The sequence below is a fragment of the Oncorhynchus mykiss genome, chromosome 16 (genome assembly GCF_057628025.1).
Source record: "Oncorhynchus mykiss isolate SJ-2025 chromosome 16, ASM5762802v1, whole genome shotgun sequence".
In the NCBI taxonomy this organism is placed as follows: Eukaryota; Metazoa; Chordata; class Actinopteri; order Salmoniformes; family Salmonidae; genus Oncorhynchus; species Oncorhynchus mykiss.
Genome location: NC_143037.1, coordinates 67,193,095 through 67,209,078, shown reverse-complemented (window position 1 = coordinate 67,209,078; position 15,984 = coordinate 67,193,095). Strand labels below are relative to the sequence as shown.

At 43.3% G+C, this 15,984-nt stretch overlaps 1 protein-coding gene across 3 annotated transcripts in view; it reads left to right on the top strand.

Moving 5' to 3' along the window:
* Positions 1–15,984, top strand: part of si:ch211-117c9.5 (sodium- and chloride-dependent creatine transporter 1) — a 43,464-nt gene continuing 27,480 nt past the window's right edge. Inside the window, exons 1-5 of one of the 3 annotated variants that reach the window (XM_090203780.1) lie at positions 1–131; positions 5,652–5,936; positions 12,423–12,554; positions 14,378–14,726; positions 14,983–15,115. In XM_090203780.1, coding sequence (XP_090059906.1) covers positions 5,672–5,936; positions 12,423–12,554; positions 14,378–14,726; positions 14,983–15,115 — 879 coding nt within the window. In that variant the 5' untranslated portion in view covers positions 1–131; positions 5,652–5,671. Of the gene's footprint in view, positions 132–2,706; positions 3,584–4,761; positions 4,875–5,651; positions 5,937–12,422; positions 12,555–14,377; positions 14,727–14,982; positions 15,116–15,984 lie in introns of those variants that run through there. The other 2 variants (XM_036947549.2, XM_090203781.1) reach the window with 2 other exon arrangements.

Here is a 15,984-nt window from a genome sequence, read left to right as displayed (position 1 = left end):
TTTGCCTGATGACGCGGAGTGGTGAGGATGGTTTCATTTCAAGAAAGTGCATTTCCATCCACGATCACTCCTCGCTAGCTCTCCTCGATTAACGTGGACATTTTTCAAAAGGAGGCGAGAGAGGACTGGAGGTGAGCAGATCTAATTTATAAAAGGCCCTTGTCTTTCTAGCATGGCTGATGCGCTACACACGTGACTACACAGCGCGCTGACTTTGAGAGCGTGGATTCTTATACATCAGTGGCGTCAACCAGACACTGCCACCCCTGAGCTGCCAACATTCCCTTGTCCGCTAGATGTCGCCCAAGGTCAACAAGTAGATGCGATCAAATCCATTCAAAACGGAATTGCTTTCCTGTGTCAATGCTACTGGTTTTGAGCACTTTGGGACGGCTTTAGTTGGCGTGTTGCATCTCTTATTAGAAAGTATTAAACATAGAGGTAATACAAATAGCCAAAATAACGGTCATATGCCAGGAATAAGACAAAGTGTAGCTAAATGAAGACATAAATGTATTAGGTGTTTGCGTTCTTATGCCATCAAACAAACAGGCGCAAACGAAAACATTTAAACTCTAAATTATGTTGCCCTCAAATACCCGGATAAGTACAGGAAGGCACGAATGAATGGATTGTTAGTACACACAACATGGACTGGCCCGTCCTCTCCAACCCCCTAAACTAAACATATTAAGAACCTCCTCATAAAGGCCTACGTGCCAAACGTGACTGCTGTACGTGAGATTGACAGTATGGCTACTGTAGCACAGTGTAGGCTGATCTGGAAAGAGGCTATGTGCGTGTATTGGTTTGTTTGTTGATGGCCACGGGCATCATGCTGTATAGGACCAACAGACACAATACAGAGACGCAGGTTCCCCAGCGTACAAACTAGGCCTGGATACTAATATATTAGTACTAGGCATTGCTTTTCTGTAATTAGGTTAATTGCGTCATTTTATTATATGGTACTAAAGTGAATGTTTGTAGGCTAGAGCCGCTAGAGTTGCTGTGCGTCACGAGATTGACCTTGCAAAAAAGATGTACTCTTATTCATTCACAAATTGAATGTGATTGTGTTTTGTGGACAATTAGAAATAGAATATGACATGTGCTGTTATCTATCCAGCCCAATTTGCTGCCAGCTAGGCTGTCTGACACTGAGATTTTACTGTGCGGGGTCAGTGGCGTACTTTTTCGCGCACCCCAAGGTCCGAGCAAGCCAGCTCCCCCCAACCAAAAATAATAATCATATTTTTTTTTACAAAAACATTCAATTGTTTTGTTTGTAAAAAAACTAACTTCCTGCAATTGACACATTTTGCCATAGGGCAAAGACAAAAATGTGTAGTTGTATAGCTATTGTCATGCATTTACATACATGCCATGGGGCAGAGAGATTTTTTATTAATAGCTAATCTCATGCTATTCTACACATTTTGCCATGAGGCTGATAGATCATTTTGCAGTTTTAAATCAAATTTCCTGCTAGTCTACATATTTTACCATGATTCTGAGTGAAAATTTGTTCAGTTTGAATGCTAATTTATAGATTTCCATGTTTTATTACATGCTACCATGCTATCTGGGGCCTAACATGCTATCTGGGGTCTGACATGCTATCTGGGGCCTGACATGCTATCTGGGGCCTGACATGCTATCTATCTGGGGCCTGATGTGCCAAATTGGGAGACTGGAGTGGGTTTTCTCACGGGTTGATTATCACAGTGCTAATTATTCCCAATCTAAATGGCGCTGTGTAATATTTTTAAGGTTCAAATGTGTGAATTATTTTAAAGAACTTATCTCCCTGGTCAATTCATGTCAGCATGACAAAACGTTACTAAGGTGAGGTGAATTTGTGTGTTTCATTGGTGAAAGTAAAACATAAAAAAAAATACTTTGTGTTTTCTTTGTAAATGTTTGAATTATGGGAGTAACCATAAACAATTTATGTTTGTTGAAAAGAGGCGGGGTTGGGGATGGTTGTCACATAGAATGCGGGGTTAGTTGTCTCTATCAACTCCATTATAATAAAAAACACTGGTGTAGTGGAAGGTAAACATAAGTAAACACATTTTACCCACTTTTTGCAGAAAAATGCATTAAAAGTATACTTTTTTCACATGACTGGCAATCAGAGTTTACCAACCTATTTATTTTTTACCACTTACATCACTGATTCAAATCACAATCCCTTTTGTGGTTGTGCTATAAAGAGCTCCCTTCATTGCCTCTGTCACACACATATTTTTCTGTCACACACCCACAAAAGATACACAAATACAATTTACTGAAAATATCATATGTTATTCTCATGGTATAAAATGCTACATTTTGTTAGTAATATCATTTGATAAAAGAAAGGTTGTTAGCAAACATTGTGACAACCAACCCCATACTGTGTGACATCCAACCTCACGATGGGGCTGGTTGTCACAAGTGGACCGAGTCTGTTGATGGCTTATAACTCAATTTTGGAATAAGATATGAGGATAAAAAGGGTCCTCCTAATTTTGAAAAGAGCCAGTAAGATATACTGGTGCTGAGAAATACACACGAGTAAAAAGTGACAACCCACCCCGGTCTCCTCTACTGTCCCGTCTACCTGTCAATTCGTGTCCCCCATGGGTCACAATAGGATTCGATTAGCGTCCGTTGCTATGTCAACAGTGTGACTAGCTAATGCATCGAATTTTAGAGCTCATTACAACCTAAAGGATGTTATTTCCACCACGAAAGCATTGCGGGGTTCGAGAGGAGGGGGGGTGGGGTGATACGCCAGTGTATGCGGCTGCTCAAATCATTTAACCATGTAAACAGAATGATTGCCAACCTTCAGTAGGCTATCCGATATTTGATTATTTATTTATTATCCTGTGCTTCGTGCAAATGTATGAATGATAAAAAGCAGCTTGGTGATGGTGATGGTTTCGCTACGCACTGTAGAACGCGCACTGCACATATTGGCCAATTGCATCTCAGAGCCGTGCGCAGGGAGGAGGGGGGGGGGGGGGAAACCGATAGACCGACGGAGCTGGAACGGCTCACATCACATTCTTCATCTCATCAGAGCCCGGTGAAGGACCTACCCAGCATACAACATCACTTAGCTAGCTAGGTTATTGGACCTCTGACTAAACGATACGAATAGCGACCTAAACCTCTCGATTTACTAGCTAGCTAGCTAGCTATCATTTTCATTTACTGTCATCCATGAGATTCTTCAGGCTATCATTCAAGTGCTTCGTCGACTGCTTTTGAATTCCCTCTCCCCAACGTCTGACGCGACGCTTTGTAAATATTACATTTATTGTTGAAGGGCACCAACTCGTTATGATAAATTAAAAAATATTCATATTTTTTTGATAACAAGAAGGCGAAAAAGAAACCAAGGAAAGAACTGGAGAACTGCATAGCTTCTCTCTCTGTCTCTCTCCCCCTCTGAGGCGCACTGAGTATCTTGATAGCGTCACTCACTAGCTACTAGCTAGCTGCACTTGGCTCTACCCACCTAACGTTACCCGGTTTATTTAAACCTAATCAATCAACATGTCGCCAGAAGTGGAAGAGAACTCCCCAGGTGAGTGATAAAAAAAAAAAAATGTATATAATAATAACAATGGTAATAACATTTTTGTTGTTGCATTGTTATATTGTAGCTATGACTTCAATGAATTCAAAGCAGCATTATAGTTAGGGTATAACGTTAGCTTCAACAGCAAGTGTTTTGGCTACATAGTAGCTAGCTAGGTATAGGCACTACTGTGCACCTCAGATGCACATCTAACTAGCTATGTATGGACAGATGACATGTTACTTTTATAGATTGTAAACCTGTCACTTCAGACTGAGTTCAAGAGACCTCACTTGCTTTATAATTAATTACCTTAACGTTACACCAGAGTTACCTAGCTAACATCCACCTGCCTGTCAGATGATTAGGCTATCCAGGTAAGGTTATAGCAAATTAGCGACACATCCTTCACTAATATGTGATGCAGCATGATCGTCAAGTCCTCTTGATTTAATGCACTATACTGTAGTGTGCACCTGTTGAAAACTCCAAAAGGCAGGTCACAATTCTGTTCTCACATGAGATTTTTGTTGCAGCCCAGAAGCTGTACTATGCTCCATTAATCTGCGATTGTGTTCGTTGGGGTCTCAGTGACACCTTACTAATGCCAAGGCTAAAGTTTAGATTCCTGGTTAGACAGGAACCAAGTGTATCCTCCCTGTATGTTAGTGTTCTACAACATTGCCAAGCGATCTGGACCTCTGTTAGCAGTTTTGCTCGCTGGTTCAAGATCCATTCAAACTTCTCCACCTTAATCACACTACATCGATCACACAGACCTGCATTGTGTAGGGCAGGCTAGCTTTCTGTCAGAGCCGTCAGTCACTGTCTGATGGGTTGAGTATGCTCCAGTGACTAGGCCTACTAAGGATTATAGCAAATCAACCCACCTCTCATGCCAGACTTGCTATGTGTATGAAAGCAGATATCCAAGCATATTCTATTCTATTAGCATCAGGTTCTTTCTCTCTCTCTCCTGCCCTCCCTCTCCTGCTCACACACTCCCCCTAACTGCTCTGATCTGGAAAAAACTGCTTTCCTAATGTGCATCCGGATCAGAGCGGCTGACATCGATATCATAGAAGGCGCACATTAATGAACTGTCAGAAGAATCGGTTTGTTTGAGAGGGAGAAAGAGAAAGACAAATAAAGTGTTGTTGTAGTCAGTGGTGAGACGGACACCTCGTTGTTGTAGTCAGTTGTGAGACTTGTCGTACCCCAGCACAAAACTCTCTTTTTGGGAACTGGGAAGAGGTAGAGAGAGGGTAGGAGAGAGAGGGGGAGCATTAATTGTCAGGTATGCTGACTTGTCAATAGCTCATTGATTCGAATTGAGAAGGAGGGAAAAATAAACAAGGAGCGAGGATGCAAGAAAGGCATCTGGACCATTAAAGGCAATTGCATTTCCAGTAGCTACCCTACACTCTTAGAAAAAAGGGTTCTGCGTTTGTCCCCATAGGATAACCCTTTGATGAACCCCTTTTGGTTCCTCGAAAGAGTTCTACCTGCAACCAAAAAGGGTTCTCCTATGGGGACAGACGCAGAACCCTTTTGGAACCCTTTTTTCTAAGAGTTTACATTACAGTAGGAGTACTGCCCTCTTTTACAGCATGTGTTACATGTAGGCCTGAGCTTAGACTGCTGACTGAAGAACTGCACTGTCTGGAGGTCATAGGCTTAGAGAGGATTGAATAAATATTTCATATTGTTGTGTAATAGGACTGACAATGTTCTTATTTGTCACTCAGCTCTATTAGAAATATAGAGGCAGTAGACATCGCCTACCATACATATATAACTACATGTTTCCACCATGCTTATAGTCACTCCATCTTAATGATGTGGGGAGGGGGGGCTTTTTGGCATTCACTGTGAGTCACTGCAGCTTTGCGAGTTTGTGACTCCTATGATTGATTTTGTACATTTTGTTGATTGGTGGACCTTTATGTTTATGTGGCTGTAAAAGCTTGGTTGATTTACAAGGCAAGCAAATGGCTTTTAACCCCTCTCTTTCTCTCTCGCTCCCTCTCTCCACTCTTCCTCCATACCACCCCCCCCCCTCTCTCTCTCCCAGGTGATGTGCGGCTCTCCCAGATGGAAGCAGGGATTCCATCTGAGGAGGAGGGTGGTGTGGCTCGCCCCCTAGTCCCTGTGCCTGGGGTTGGGGTGGGGGCAGGGGGGTGTGAGGGAGGGGGAGGACAGACCCAAACACAGCCTCAGGTCCAGGCTACAGCAGTACCGTATGTGGAGAGAGAGACCTGGACCAGACAGATGGACTTCATCATGTCCTGTGTGGGCTTCGCTGTGGGGCTGGGCAACGTGTGGCGCTTCCCTTACCTCTGCTACAAGAACGGTGGAGGTGAGCTCACACACACACACACACACACACACACACAATGTAAATACACACACACACAAACAAACCAACAAACACAATACTCACACACATATTCAGCATGTGCACAGCACACACATACTGTACATACTCAGACTTAATTAAATACATTGCACTCAGCATAAGCACACACCCATACTGATACAGCCATACTGACACACCCATACTGACACAGACACACTGACACACCCATACTGACACACCCATACTGACACAGACACACTGACACACCCATACTGACACACCCATACTGACACAGACACACTGACACACCCATACTGACACACCCATACTGACACAGACACACTGACACACCCATACTGACACACCCATACTGACACAGACACACTGACACACCCATACTGACACTGACACACCCATACTGACACACCCACACTGACACACCCATACTGACACAGACACACAGCCACACTGACACAGACACACATACACACTGACAGACACACTGATACTGACACAGAGACACTGACACAGACACACTGACACAGACACACTGACACAGCCACATTGACACAGACACAGCCACAATGACACTGACACAGACACACTGACACAGACACACTGACACAGCCACACTGACACAGACAGACACACTGACACAGCCACACTGACACAGACACACTGACACAGACACACTGACACAGACACACTGACACAGACACAATGACACAGACACACTGACACAGTCACACTGACACAGCCACACAGACACAGCCACAATTACACAGCCACACTGACACAGACACACTGACACAGTCACACTGACACAGCCACACTGACATAGACACACTGACACAGTCACAAACTCCTACTTTATGGCACACCTATGATGTAATATGCAAAACAGGCAGTTGGACTGATTTGATGGAAAGGCAGTTTTAAGTAAAGAGAAGGGGGAAGGAACGAGAGAGGCAGGGAGGAGGGAAGAGATGGAGGGAGACCAAGCAGGGCTTGCATGAGTGTACGCACGTAGCTGTAGTAGCCATGCCCCTCATATGGTGACACTTGAGCACACTCCCCTCCTTTCTTTTTCACATTTTCTCGCTACGGTAACCTGTCCTTTCCACCTTTGCTCTTTATTTCTTATCTCTCTGTCCCTCCTACTTTTATGAGATGTTTAATAAAAGTGAGTGTGTGTTTTCTCTCTCTCTCTCTCTCTCTCTCTCTCTCTCTCTCTCTCTCTCTCTCTCTCTGTCTCTCTTTCTCTGTCTCTCTTTCTCTCTCTCTTTCTCTCTCTCTCTTTCTCTCTCTTTCTCTCTCTCTCTCGCTCTCGCTCTTTCTCTCTCTCTCTCTCTCTCTCTCTCTCTCTCTCTCTCTCTCTCTCTCTCTCTCTCTCTCTCTCCCTCCTTCTTCTGTCTTGTGACCCGTGACTCTGATACCCACCTTCTCATATAATTTAACAATGGCCTGTCTCACACAGTGACCCCCCCTGTGCTCCTGCCCTGAACACAAAGGTGCTTTCTCCTCTCCTCCCCTGATAGTAAGGAAAATATGGATGCATGTCACACAATAAGCGTCCTGTGCCCGTCCTTCCCTCTGTGTCAGCAGTGCCACTGCGACGCCACGTTTGGTGTCCTTGACCAACCCAGGCCAGGGGACGTCTCGTAACACAACATCGGCATCAGATAAGACTGAGTACTGGGCACTCACAGGCTCTCAGACCTGTTCTCTTTACTCAAACACCCACCGACGGATATCTGACTGACTAAAGTGGAGGACAGATAGAGGAAATTCATTTGAAAGAGATTGTTGTTTTTATATTGAACCCTGTCCTATATTTGGGTAGTCTAGTCTATACTTTGAGATAAGTTAATGTGTGAAATGATGGAGAGTCTAATACAATAGTGGCTTAGGGAAAATCATTATTATTTTTCATTATTTTTTTTTTGTCTTTCCAATCGTCTTTTTAATCCATTCAGTATTCCTACTCTCTCTCACTCTTGTTCTCTCCTTATCCCACTCCCCCCCTCTCTCTCTCTCTGAACTCTTCCTTATATGGCTTCGGCTGTCTGATCTCAGTGAAGGAGACTGAGGGAATGAGGGAGAGGGAGAGAATAAGAAAGTCACTATCACCAGATGAGGTCATTGTATTTTCATGTCTCAGATTCCTATTTCCTCTTCTTCTTTATCACCTTATCATCCAATTTTCTGGTCCACCTTTCCTTCTTACATTCTCCTGTTATGTTACCTCTCTTTTATTCCTCCACATCTGAGCAGGCAGTCTCCTCCCTGCGTCATTCTCATGTGACTCTGCCCCATTTGTTTACCCCCTTCCTTCTAAGTATTGGTATGGTCCTCTGTATATAGTTTCATCATACCGGACATACCAATATGTCTGGGGTGGGGGGTTTGGGTGAATGTTCTGTTTGTTTTTTTCTATGTACTTCCAGTATTAGAGGTGTTTTGTTGCTAAGGCATGTTAGGAAGCTGCAGAATACAGTGGCAGTAAAAATAAGCGCATCAAATTAAAAGCAAATGGATTGACGATGTAGCTGTTGACCTTTCCCTTTGTTGTTGTTAGCTCTGATCTGTTTTATTTGATTATCTATTTCTGCTTGATGTGTTTGCCAAATCCAATTATCTCAGATAAAAGTATTCCAAGTAAAATACATTATATTTACAAAAGTATGTAGACACCCATTCAAATGAGTGGATTTGGCTATTTCAGACACACCTGTTGCTGAAAGGTATATTAAATCGAGCACACAGCCATACAATCTCCATAGACAAAACATTGGCAGTAGAATGGCCTTACTGAAGAGCTCAGTGACTTTCAACGTGTCACTGAAATAGGATAACGCCTTTCCAACAAGTCAGTTCGTCAAATTTCTGTCCTGCTGCCCCATTCAACTGGAAGTGGTGATATTACGAAGTGCACACGTCTAGGAGCAACAACAGCTTAGCCACAAAGTGGTAGACCACAGAAGCTCACAGATCGGGACTGCCGGGTGCTGAAGCACGTAAAATGCATCTGTCCATCCGAATGGCGCAGCGATCTAAGGCACTACACCGCAGTGTTTAAGGCGTCACTACAGACCCGGGTTCAATCCCAGGCTGTGTCACAACCGGCCGTGACTGAGAATCCCATAAGGCGGTACACAATTGTCCCAGTGTCGTCTGAGTTAGGGGAGGGTTTGACTGGGGGGTGGCTTTACTTGGCTCATCGCGCTCTAGCGACTCCTTGTGGCAGGCCGGGCGCCTGCAGTCAGTTGAACAGTGAACAGCGCAATGCTTGAAGCACAGCGAAGAGCTGCTGGCAAATACAGGAAAGTGCTGTTTGAATGAATGCTTACGAGCCTGCTGCTGCTCAGTCAGACTGCTCTATCAAATATCAAATCATAGACTTAATTATAACATAATAGCACACAGAAATACAAGCCATTAGGGGCAGCAGGGTAGCCTAGTGGTTAGAGCGTTGGACCAGTAACCGGAAGGTTGCAAGTTCAAACCCCCGAGCTGACAAGGTACAAATCTGTCGTTCTGCAGTTAACCCACTGTTCCTAGGCCGTTATTGAAAAGAAGAATTTGTTCGTAAATGAAGGTAATACATTTATTTGGTCAAATGCAGAAACTATCATTTCGAAAACAAAACATTTATTCTTTCAGTGAAATACGGAACCGTTCCGTATTATATCTAATGGGTGGCATCCATAAGTCTAAATATTGCTGTTACATTGCACAACATGTTATGTCATAATTATGTACAATTCTGGCAGATTAGTTCGCAACGAGCCAGGTGGCTCATACTGTTGCATATACCCTGAATCTGCATGCAATGAACGCAAGAGAAGTGACAAAATTTCCCTTGTTAATATTGCCTGCTAACATTCATTTCTTTTAACTAAATAGGCAGGTTTAAAAATATCTACTTCTGTGTATTGATTTTAAGAAAGGATTAGATTTTTATGGTTAGGTCCATTCGTGCAACGATTTTGCTTTTTTCACAAATGCACTTTTGTTAAATCATCCCCCGTTTGGTGAAGTTGGCTGTCTTTGTTTGGAAGAAATGGTCTTCAGACAGTTCGCAACGAGCCAGGCGGCCCAAACTGACACGGAACCCAAACCAGCTGTGCGCGTGCGCCATCGTGCATAAATGTATTTTGACCCCCCACACCAAACGTAATCACGACGCGCAGTTTAAAATATCAAAACAAACTCTGAACCAATTACATTAATTTGGGAACAGGTCGAAAAGCATTAAACATTTATGGCAATTTAGCTCGTTAGCTTGCACTTGCTAGCTAATTTGTCCTATTTAGTTAGCTTGCTGTTGCTAGCTCATTTGACCTGGGAAATAAACATTGAGTTGTTATTTTTCCTGAAATACACAAGGTCCTCCCTCTACTCCGACAATTAATCCACACATAAAACGGTCAACTGAATCGTTTCTAGTCATCTCTCCTCCTTCCAGGCTTTTTCATCTTTGAATTTATATGGTGATTGGCATCTAAACTTTCATAGTATTACTACACCGACCGGCAACACAGTTCATCTTTCAATCACCCAGGTGGGTATAACCAATGATGAGATGGCACGTACCTGCTTCTATAAACCAATGAGGAGATGGCACGTGGGTACCTGCTTCTATAAACCAATGAGGAGATGGCACGTACCTGCTTCTATAAACCAATGAGGAGATGGCACGTGGGTACCTGCTTCTATAAACCAATGAGGAGATGGGAGTGGCAGGACTTGCAGCGCAATCTTTGTCAGAAATAAAAAATGACTTCTATTTTAGCCCTTGGCAACGCAGATGCTCGTTGACGTGCACGTGGGTGCAATGATTGAATAACGTAGATTTCTAAATGTATTTTGCAACGCGAGCGGTGTGGTCAGCCTATGACGTTGTTGCACAGAACGCAAGAGAAGTGACACGATTTCCCAAGTTAAAATAAATTCATGTTAGCAGGCAATATTAAGTAAATATGCAGGTTTAAAAAAATATATACTTGTGTATTGATTTTAAAGAAAGGCATTGATGTTTATGGTTAGGTACACATTGGTGCAACGATAGTGCTTTTTTCATGAGTGCGCTTGTTAAATCACCCGTTTGAAGTAGGCTGTGATTCAATGATAAATTAACAGGCACCGCATCGATTATATGCAACGCAGGACAAGCTAGATAAACTAGTAATATCATCTACCATGTGTAGTTAACTAGTGATTATGTTAAGATTGATTGTTTTTTATAAGTTTAATGCTAGCTAGCACTTTACCGTGGCTCCTTGCTGCACTCGCATAACAGGTAGTCAGCCTGCCACGCAGTCTCCTCATGGAGTACAATGTAATCGGCCATAATAGATGTCCAAAAATGCCGATTACCGATTGTTCTGAAAACTTGAAATCGTCCCTTTCCTATTTCAGCACGACAATGCCTCTGTGCACAAAGCGAGGTTCATACAGAAATGGTTTGTCGAGATCGGTGTAGATGAACATGACTGGCCTGCACAGAGCCCCCTATCGAACACTTTTGGGATGAATTGGAATGCCGGCTGCGAGCCAGGCCTAATTTCCCAAAATCAGTGCCCAACCTTACTAATGCTCTTGTGGCTGAATGGAAGCAAGTCCCTGCAGTAATGTTCCAACATCTAATGGAAAGCCTTCCCAGAAGAGTGGAGGCTGTTATATTAGCAAAGGGGGGGCCAACTCCATATTAATACCCATGATTTTAGAATGAGATGTTCGGCAAGCAGGTGTCCACATACTTTTGGTCATGTAGTGTATGTATGCGTTTCATTTGACCTCAAGCTTTTGAGTCAGTTGTACTGTAAAAGGGACATATAGGATGGTTATATTTGACATAATACATACAAGCAAGAATCCCTCCTAGTGTACTTTCACTTTTACTAACGGTCTCTTTCTCATTCTCTTTCATTCTCTCTCCTTCCTACTTTCTATCGTTCTCTCTGTTCAAAGGACAATGCCAGCCACTCATGCCCAAACACTAAATGAATGAAACAATATGGTTATCTCCCTCTCAATACACCTCCTCCTTATCTATGGCCTTGTCTACCCTCCTCTCCTCCTCCTGCTCTCTCTCTTTCTCTCACTCACTTAATCTGTCCTTCCTTCTCTCCTCCCTTGTCATTGCACTGCAATAACATTTTGCTAGATAAGTTTTAGCCTAAATGCCAGCTCTAGTTCTTCAGCTTGTGATCTCTCTCTCTCTCTCTCTCTCTCTCTCTCTCTCTCTCTCTCTCTCCCATGAGCATGTAGAAATATAAATGATATAATCATGTCTGTTATAGAGAGACTTTTATCTGTCCACAACAAGTTGAACACTAGTTATACAAGCATGCACTAGGACTGTATTTGATAGATTTGTCACATAATAGAGTTTGTGTTGTGTTGTATGTTTGTGAAATATAGCCTCTGTGTTGTGTAGCGTGTGGAGTTGTGTTGCTAACATGTGTGTGTTGCGTGTTGTAGGCGTGTTCCTGATCCCCTACATGATTATTGTGTTCATCGGAGGTATTCCCGTGTTCTTCCTGGAAATCGCTCTTGGTCAGTTCATGAAGCAAGGAGGGGTCTCTGCATGGAACATTGCCCCTCTCTTTAAAGGTACTGTAATGTCAATGCATTAATGAAGAGTGAATACATGTTTCTGAGGTAGGTTTTGTCTTGTTTTATTCTGCAACCCCTCTGTCTCACACATCCTTTCTTTCGCCCCCCCTATAATATAGGCTAGCATTTGGTTGTTCAAACCACCAATTTCGGCATAGATGTTGGCATTATGTAACTGAAACAACTGTCAGAATAAACAGTCTTCTCGCAACAAGACTTGATTGATGAAATTTTGACATAAGAGCTGTTGTGAATATGTTGATTCTGTTGTAACTTGCAGTCCAGCTCCTCTGTCACATCATAGCATCGTCATCAACTTCCAACCTACACTCAGTGGCCAGTTTATTAGGTACACCACCCCGTTCATGAAAATGGTTTTCTCTTCCAGACAGTAAGTCACGTGGCTGTGGCTTTCTTTATAAAGCAGAAATCGAGACATTCAGTTACTGTTTGATTGGACATTAGAATTGGCAAAACAAGTGATCTAAGCGACTTTGAGTGTGTTATGATTGTCAGTGTTGTGCACGTTGGTTCTAGTATCTCAGAAACACTGTGGTATGATTGTCAGTGTTGTGCACGTTGGTCCCAGTATCTCAGAAACACTGTGGTATGATTGTCAGTGTTGTGCACGTTGGTCCCAGTATCTCAGAAACACTGTGGTATGATTGTCAGTGTTGTGCACGTTGGTCCCAGTATCTCAGAAACACTGTGGTATGATTGTCAGTGCCATGCACGTTGGTCCCAGTACCTCAGAAACACTGTGGTATGATTGTCAGTGCCGTGCACGTTGGTTCCAGTATCTCAGAAACATCCAGCCTCCTGGGCTTTTCACACACGACAGTGTCTAGGGTTTACAGAGAATGGTGCGATAAACAGAAAACATCCCGTCAGCGGCAGTCCTGTGGGCGAAAACAGCTTGTTGATAAGAAATCAAAGGAGAATGGCAAGAATCATGCAAGCTAACAGGTGGGCCACAAACCGGCAAATAATGGCGCAGTACAACAGTGGTGTCTGTCCTTGTCACGCATGGACTATTGCAGCAGACGACCACACCGGCTTCTGCTCCTATCAGCTAAAAACAAGAAGCAGCTCCAGTGGGCACGTGATCACCAACACTGGACAGTTGAGAAGTAGAAAAACATCACCTGGTCCAACGAATCCCAGTTCCTGTTGCATCATGCAGGTTAAAGATTTGGCATAAGCAGCATGAGTCCATGGCCCCATCCTGCCTGGAGTCAACTGTACAGGCTGGTGGAGGTGGGGTAATGGTGTGGGGAATGTTTTCCTGGCACACATTAGGTCCCTTGAAACCAATTAAGCAACGTTTCCATTCCTCAAATAATTCAGGCTGTTCTGGAGTCAAAGTGGGGTCTGATCCAGTACCTGATGGGTGTACCTAATAAACCTTATAAAGTGTGTATTCTCAACAGCCCTTGGTTATTGTAAATAAGCATCTGTTCTTAATTGACCTGCCTGGTAAATAAATGTTTCATAAAATGTGAAGATAACTATTTTCCTGACAGCTCTTCCCCTAGGCAGCATAGGTACCACAAAGAGATACAAAGAGGTACAAAGAGGTACCTTAGTAGTGCTGGCACACAAAACACAAAGTATTAGAATCTTGGAACCTGATCTTCATAGATGTTGTTTAATGGAGATGGAATTCATTTTTCTGAGTGAGGTTTTTTATTTTTTTGTTCTCTAACCCGTCCATTTTTCTTTCTCATATATCCTTCCTCTAAATGTTTGTCCTTATGTTCTCTACCGTACATCACCTCATCTGCCACTCCTTCTCATTCCCCCTCTCTCTCTCTCCACAGGTCTTGGCCTGGCCTCCATGGTAATAGTGTTCTTCTGTAACACCTACTACATCATGATCCTGGTGTGGGGCCTGTACTTCCTGCTTCACTCCTTCACCAACCCGTTACCCTGGGCTACCTGCGGGCACCCCTGGAACACCCTCAACTGCACCGAAAACTTCCGCCGGGCTTGCCACAACCGCAGCACCCTGCCTCTCCTCTCCTCCACCCCCGATCCGTCTATCCCCAGCTCCCTCCTCTCGTCGGTGGTATCCTCCCCGCTCAACCTCTCATCCTCTACTCTGCTCCTCTTCAACGGCAGCTGCGTGGAACCAGAGGGCATGCGCTCACCAGTCATTGAGTTCTGGGAGTAAGTGATCTGTGGTCTGTTGTGTTGGGTTGGTCATAGGACTAACTACCTAACCATAGGTTATTGGTTGTCTATTATTTTTGTCTGACCTCTCTCTCTCAATTCAATTCAAAGGGCTTTATTGGCATGGGAAACATATGTTAACATTGCCAAAGCAAGTGAAGGAGACAATATACAAAAGTGAAATAAACAATAAAAATGAACAGTAAACATTACACTCTCTCGCTCTCTCTCTCTCTCTGTGTATGTGTGTCAGGCGTAAGGTGCTCCGTCTCTCTGGTGGTCTGGATGAGCCTGGTGACATCAGCTCTCACATGGTCCTCTGTCTGATCGCCACCTGGGTTATTGTTTACTTCTGCATCTGGAAGGGAGTCAAAGGCACAGGCAAGGTCAGTGAACGTGTGGGTGAGTGTGGGTGTAAGGATATGTCTTGTGCTTTGCTTAGCTTAAGTTAAGGTGAGATACAGGGTTTTTTCTGCCTAGAAAAGTATTTTCAATCCAAACAATGTAAAAACAAAACATGTAGCTACTGTAGCAACATTAACGAGAATGGAATTTCTGTGTTCTTGTGAGTCTAGCTTTAGAGATTTGTCCATTCTCCACTTTGCCCTCTGACCTCAAAGCAGCTTTAGTACGGATCATAATGTCTAGACTGACAAATATAATCAGACACACTTGTAAGCACACATGTAAAATCAACTAATATGTGGGGCTGGAAAAACATGCGTGTGTTTTGCCTTAGTACAGGTATTTCCAAACGGGTACACGCGCAATGTCGTCGTGGGTACGCCAAAGAAAAATGTGATTCACATTTAAAATATAAATATAGAACAGTTTTTATTTCATTTTTTTCACATTTTCAAACAGTCCATTTATATTTTCCAACGGGGCTGGCTATACATTTGGGTGAGGTTTTTTTCTCGCCTGAGTAGCCTCGTTTCACTGCCAAAAATCAAATTAAACCCTCTAGTGTTCAGCGAAATAACATGTCAAATACAGGTAGCCTAGTCAAATAATTAACATCCAATCACATTAACCGTTACTCTCTCTGGGGAACTCCACTAAAGGTTCATATGTAGCCAAACGTAGCTGCTGCTCATTGCGTTTGCTCGAAAATTGATAAATAGTTTTAAAAAGTAAGGCCCGCATCCTGAGAAAAACATAACAGCTCTACTGGTAGTACTGCTACTTCTAGCAGTACTACACCTGCACTTGTTGACAACACAAGTTGTTCTGCTTCCACGAGCCCATCCAATGC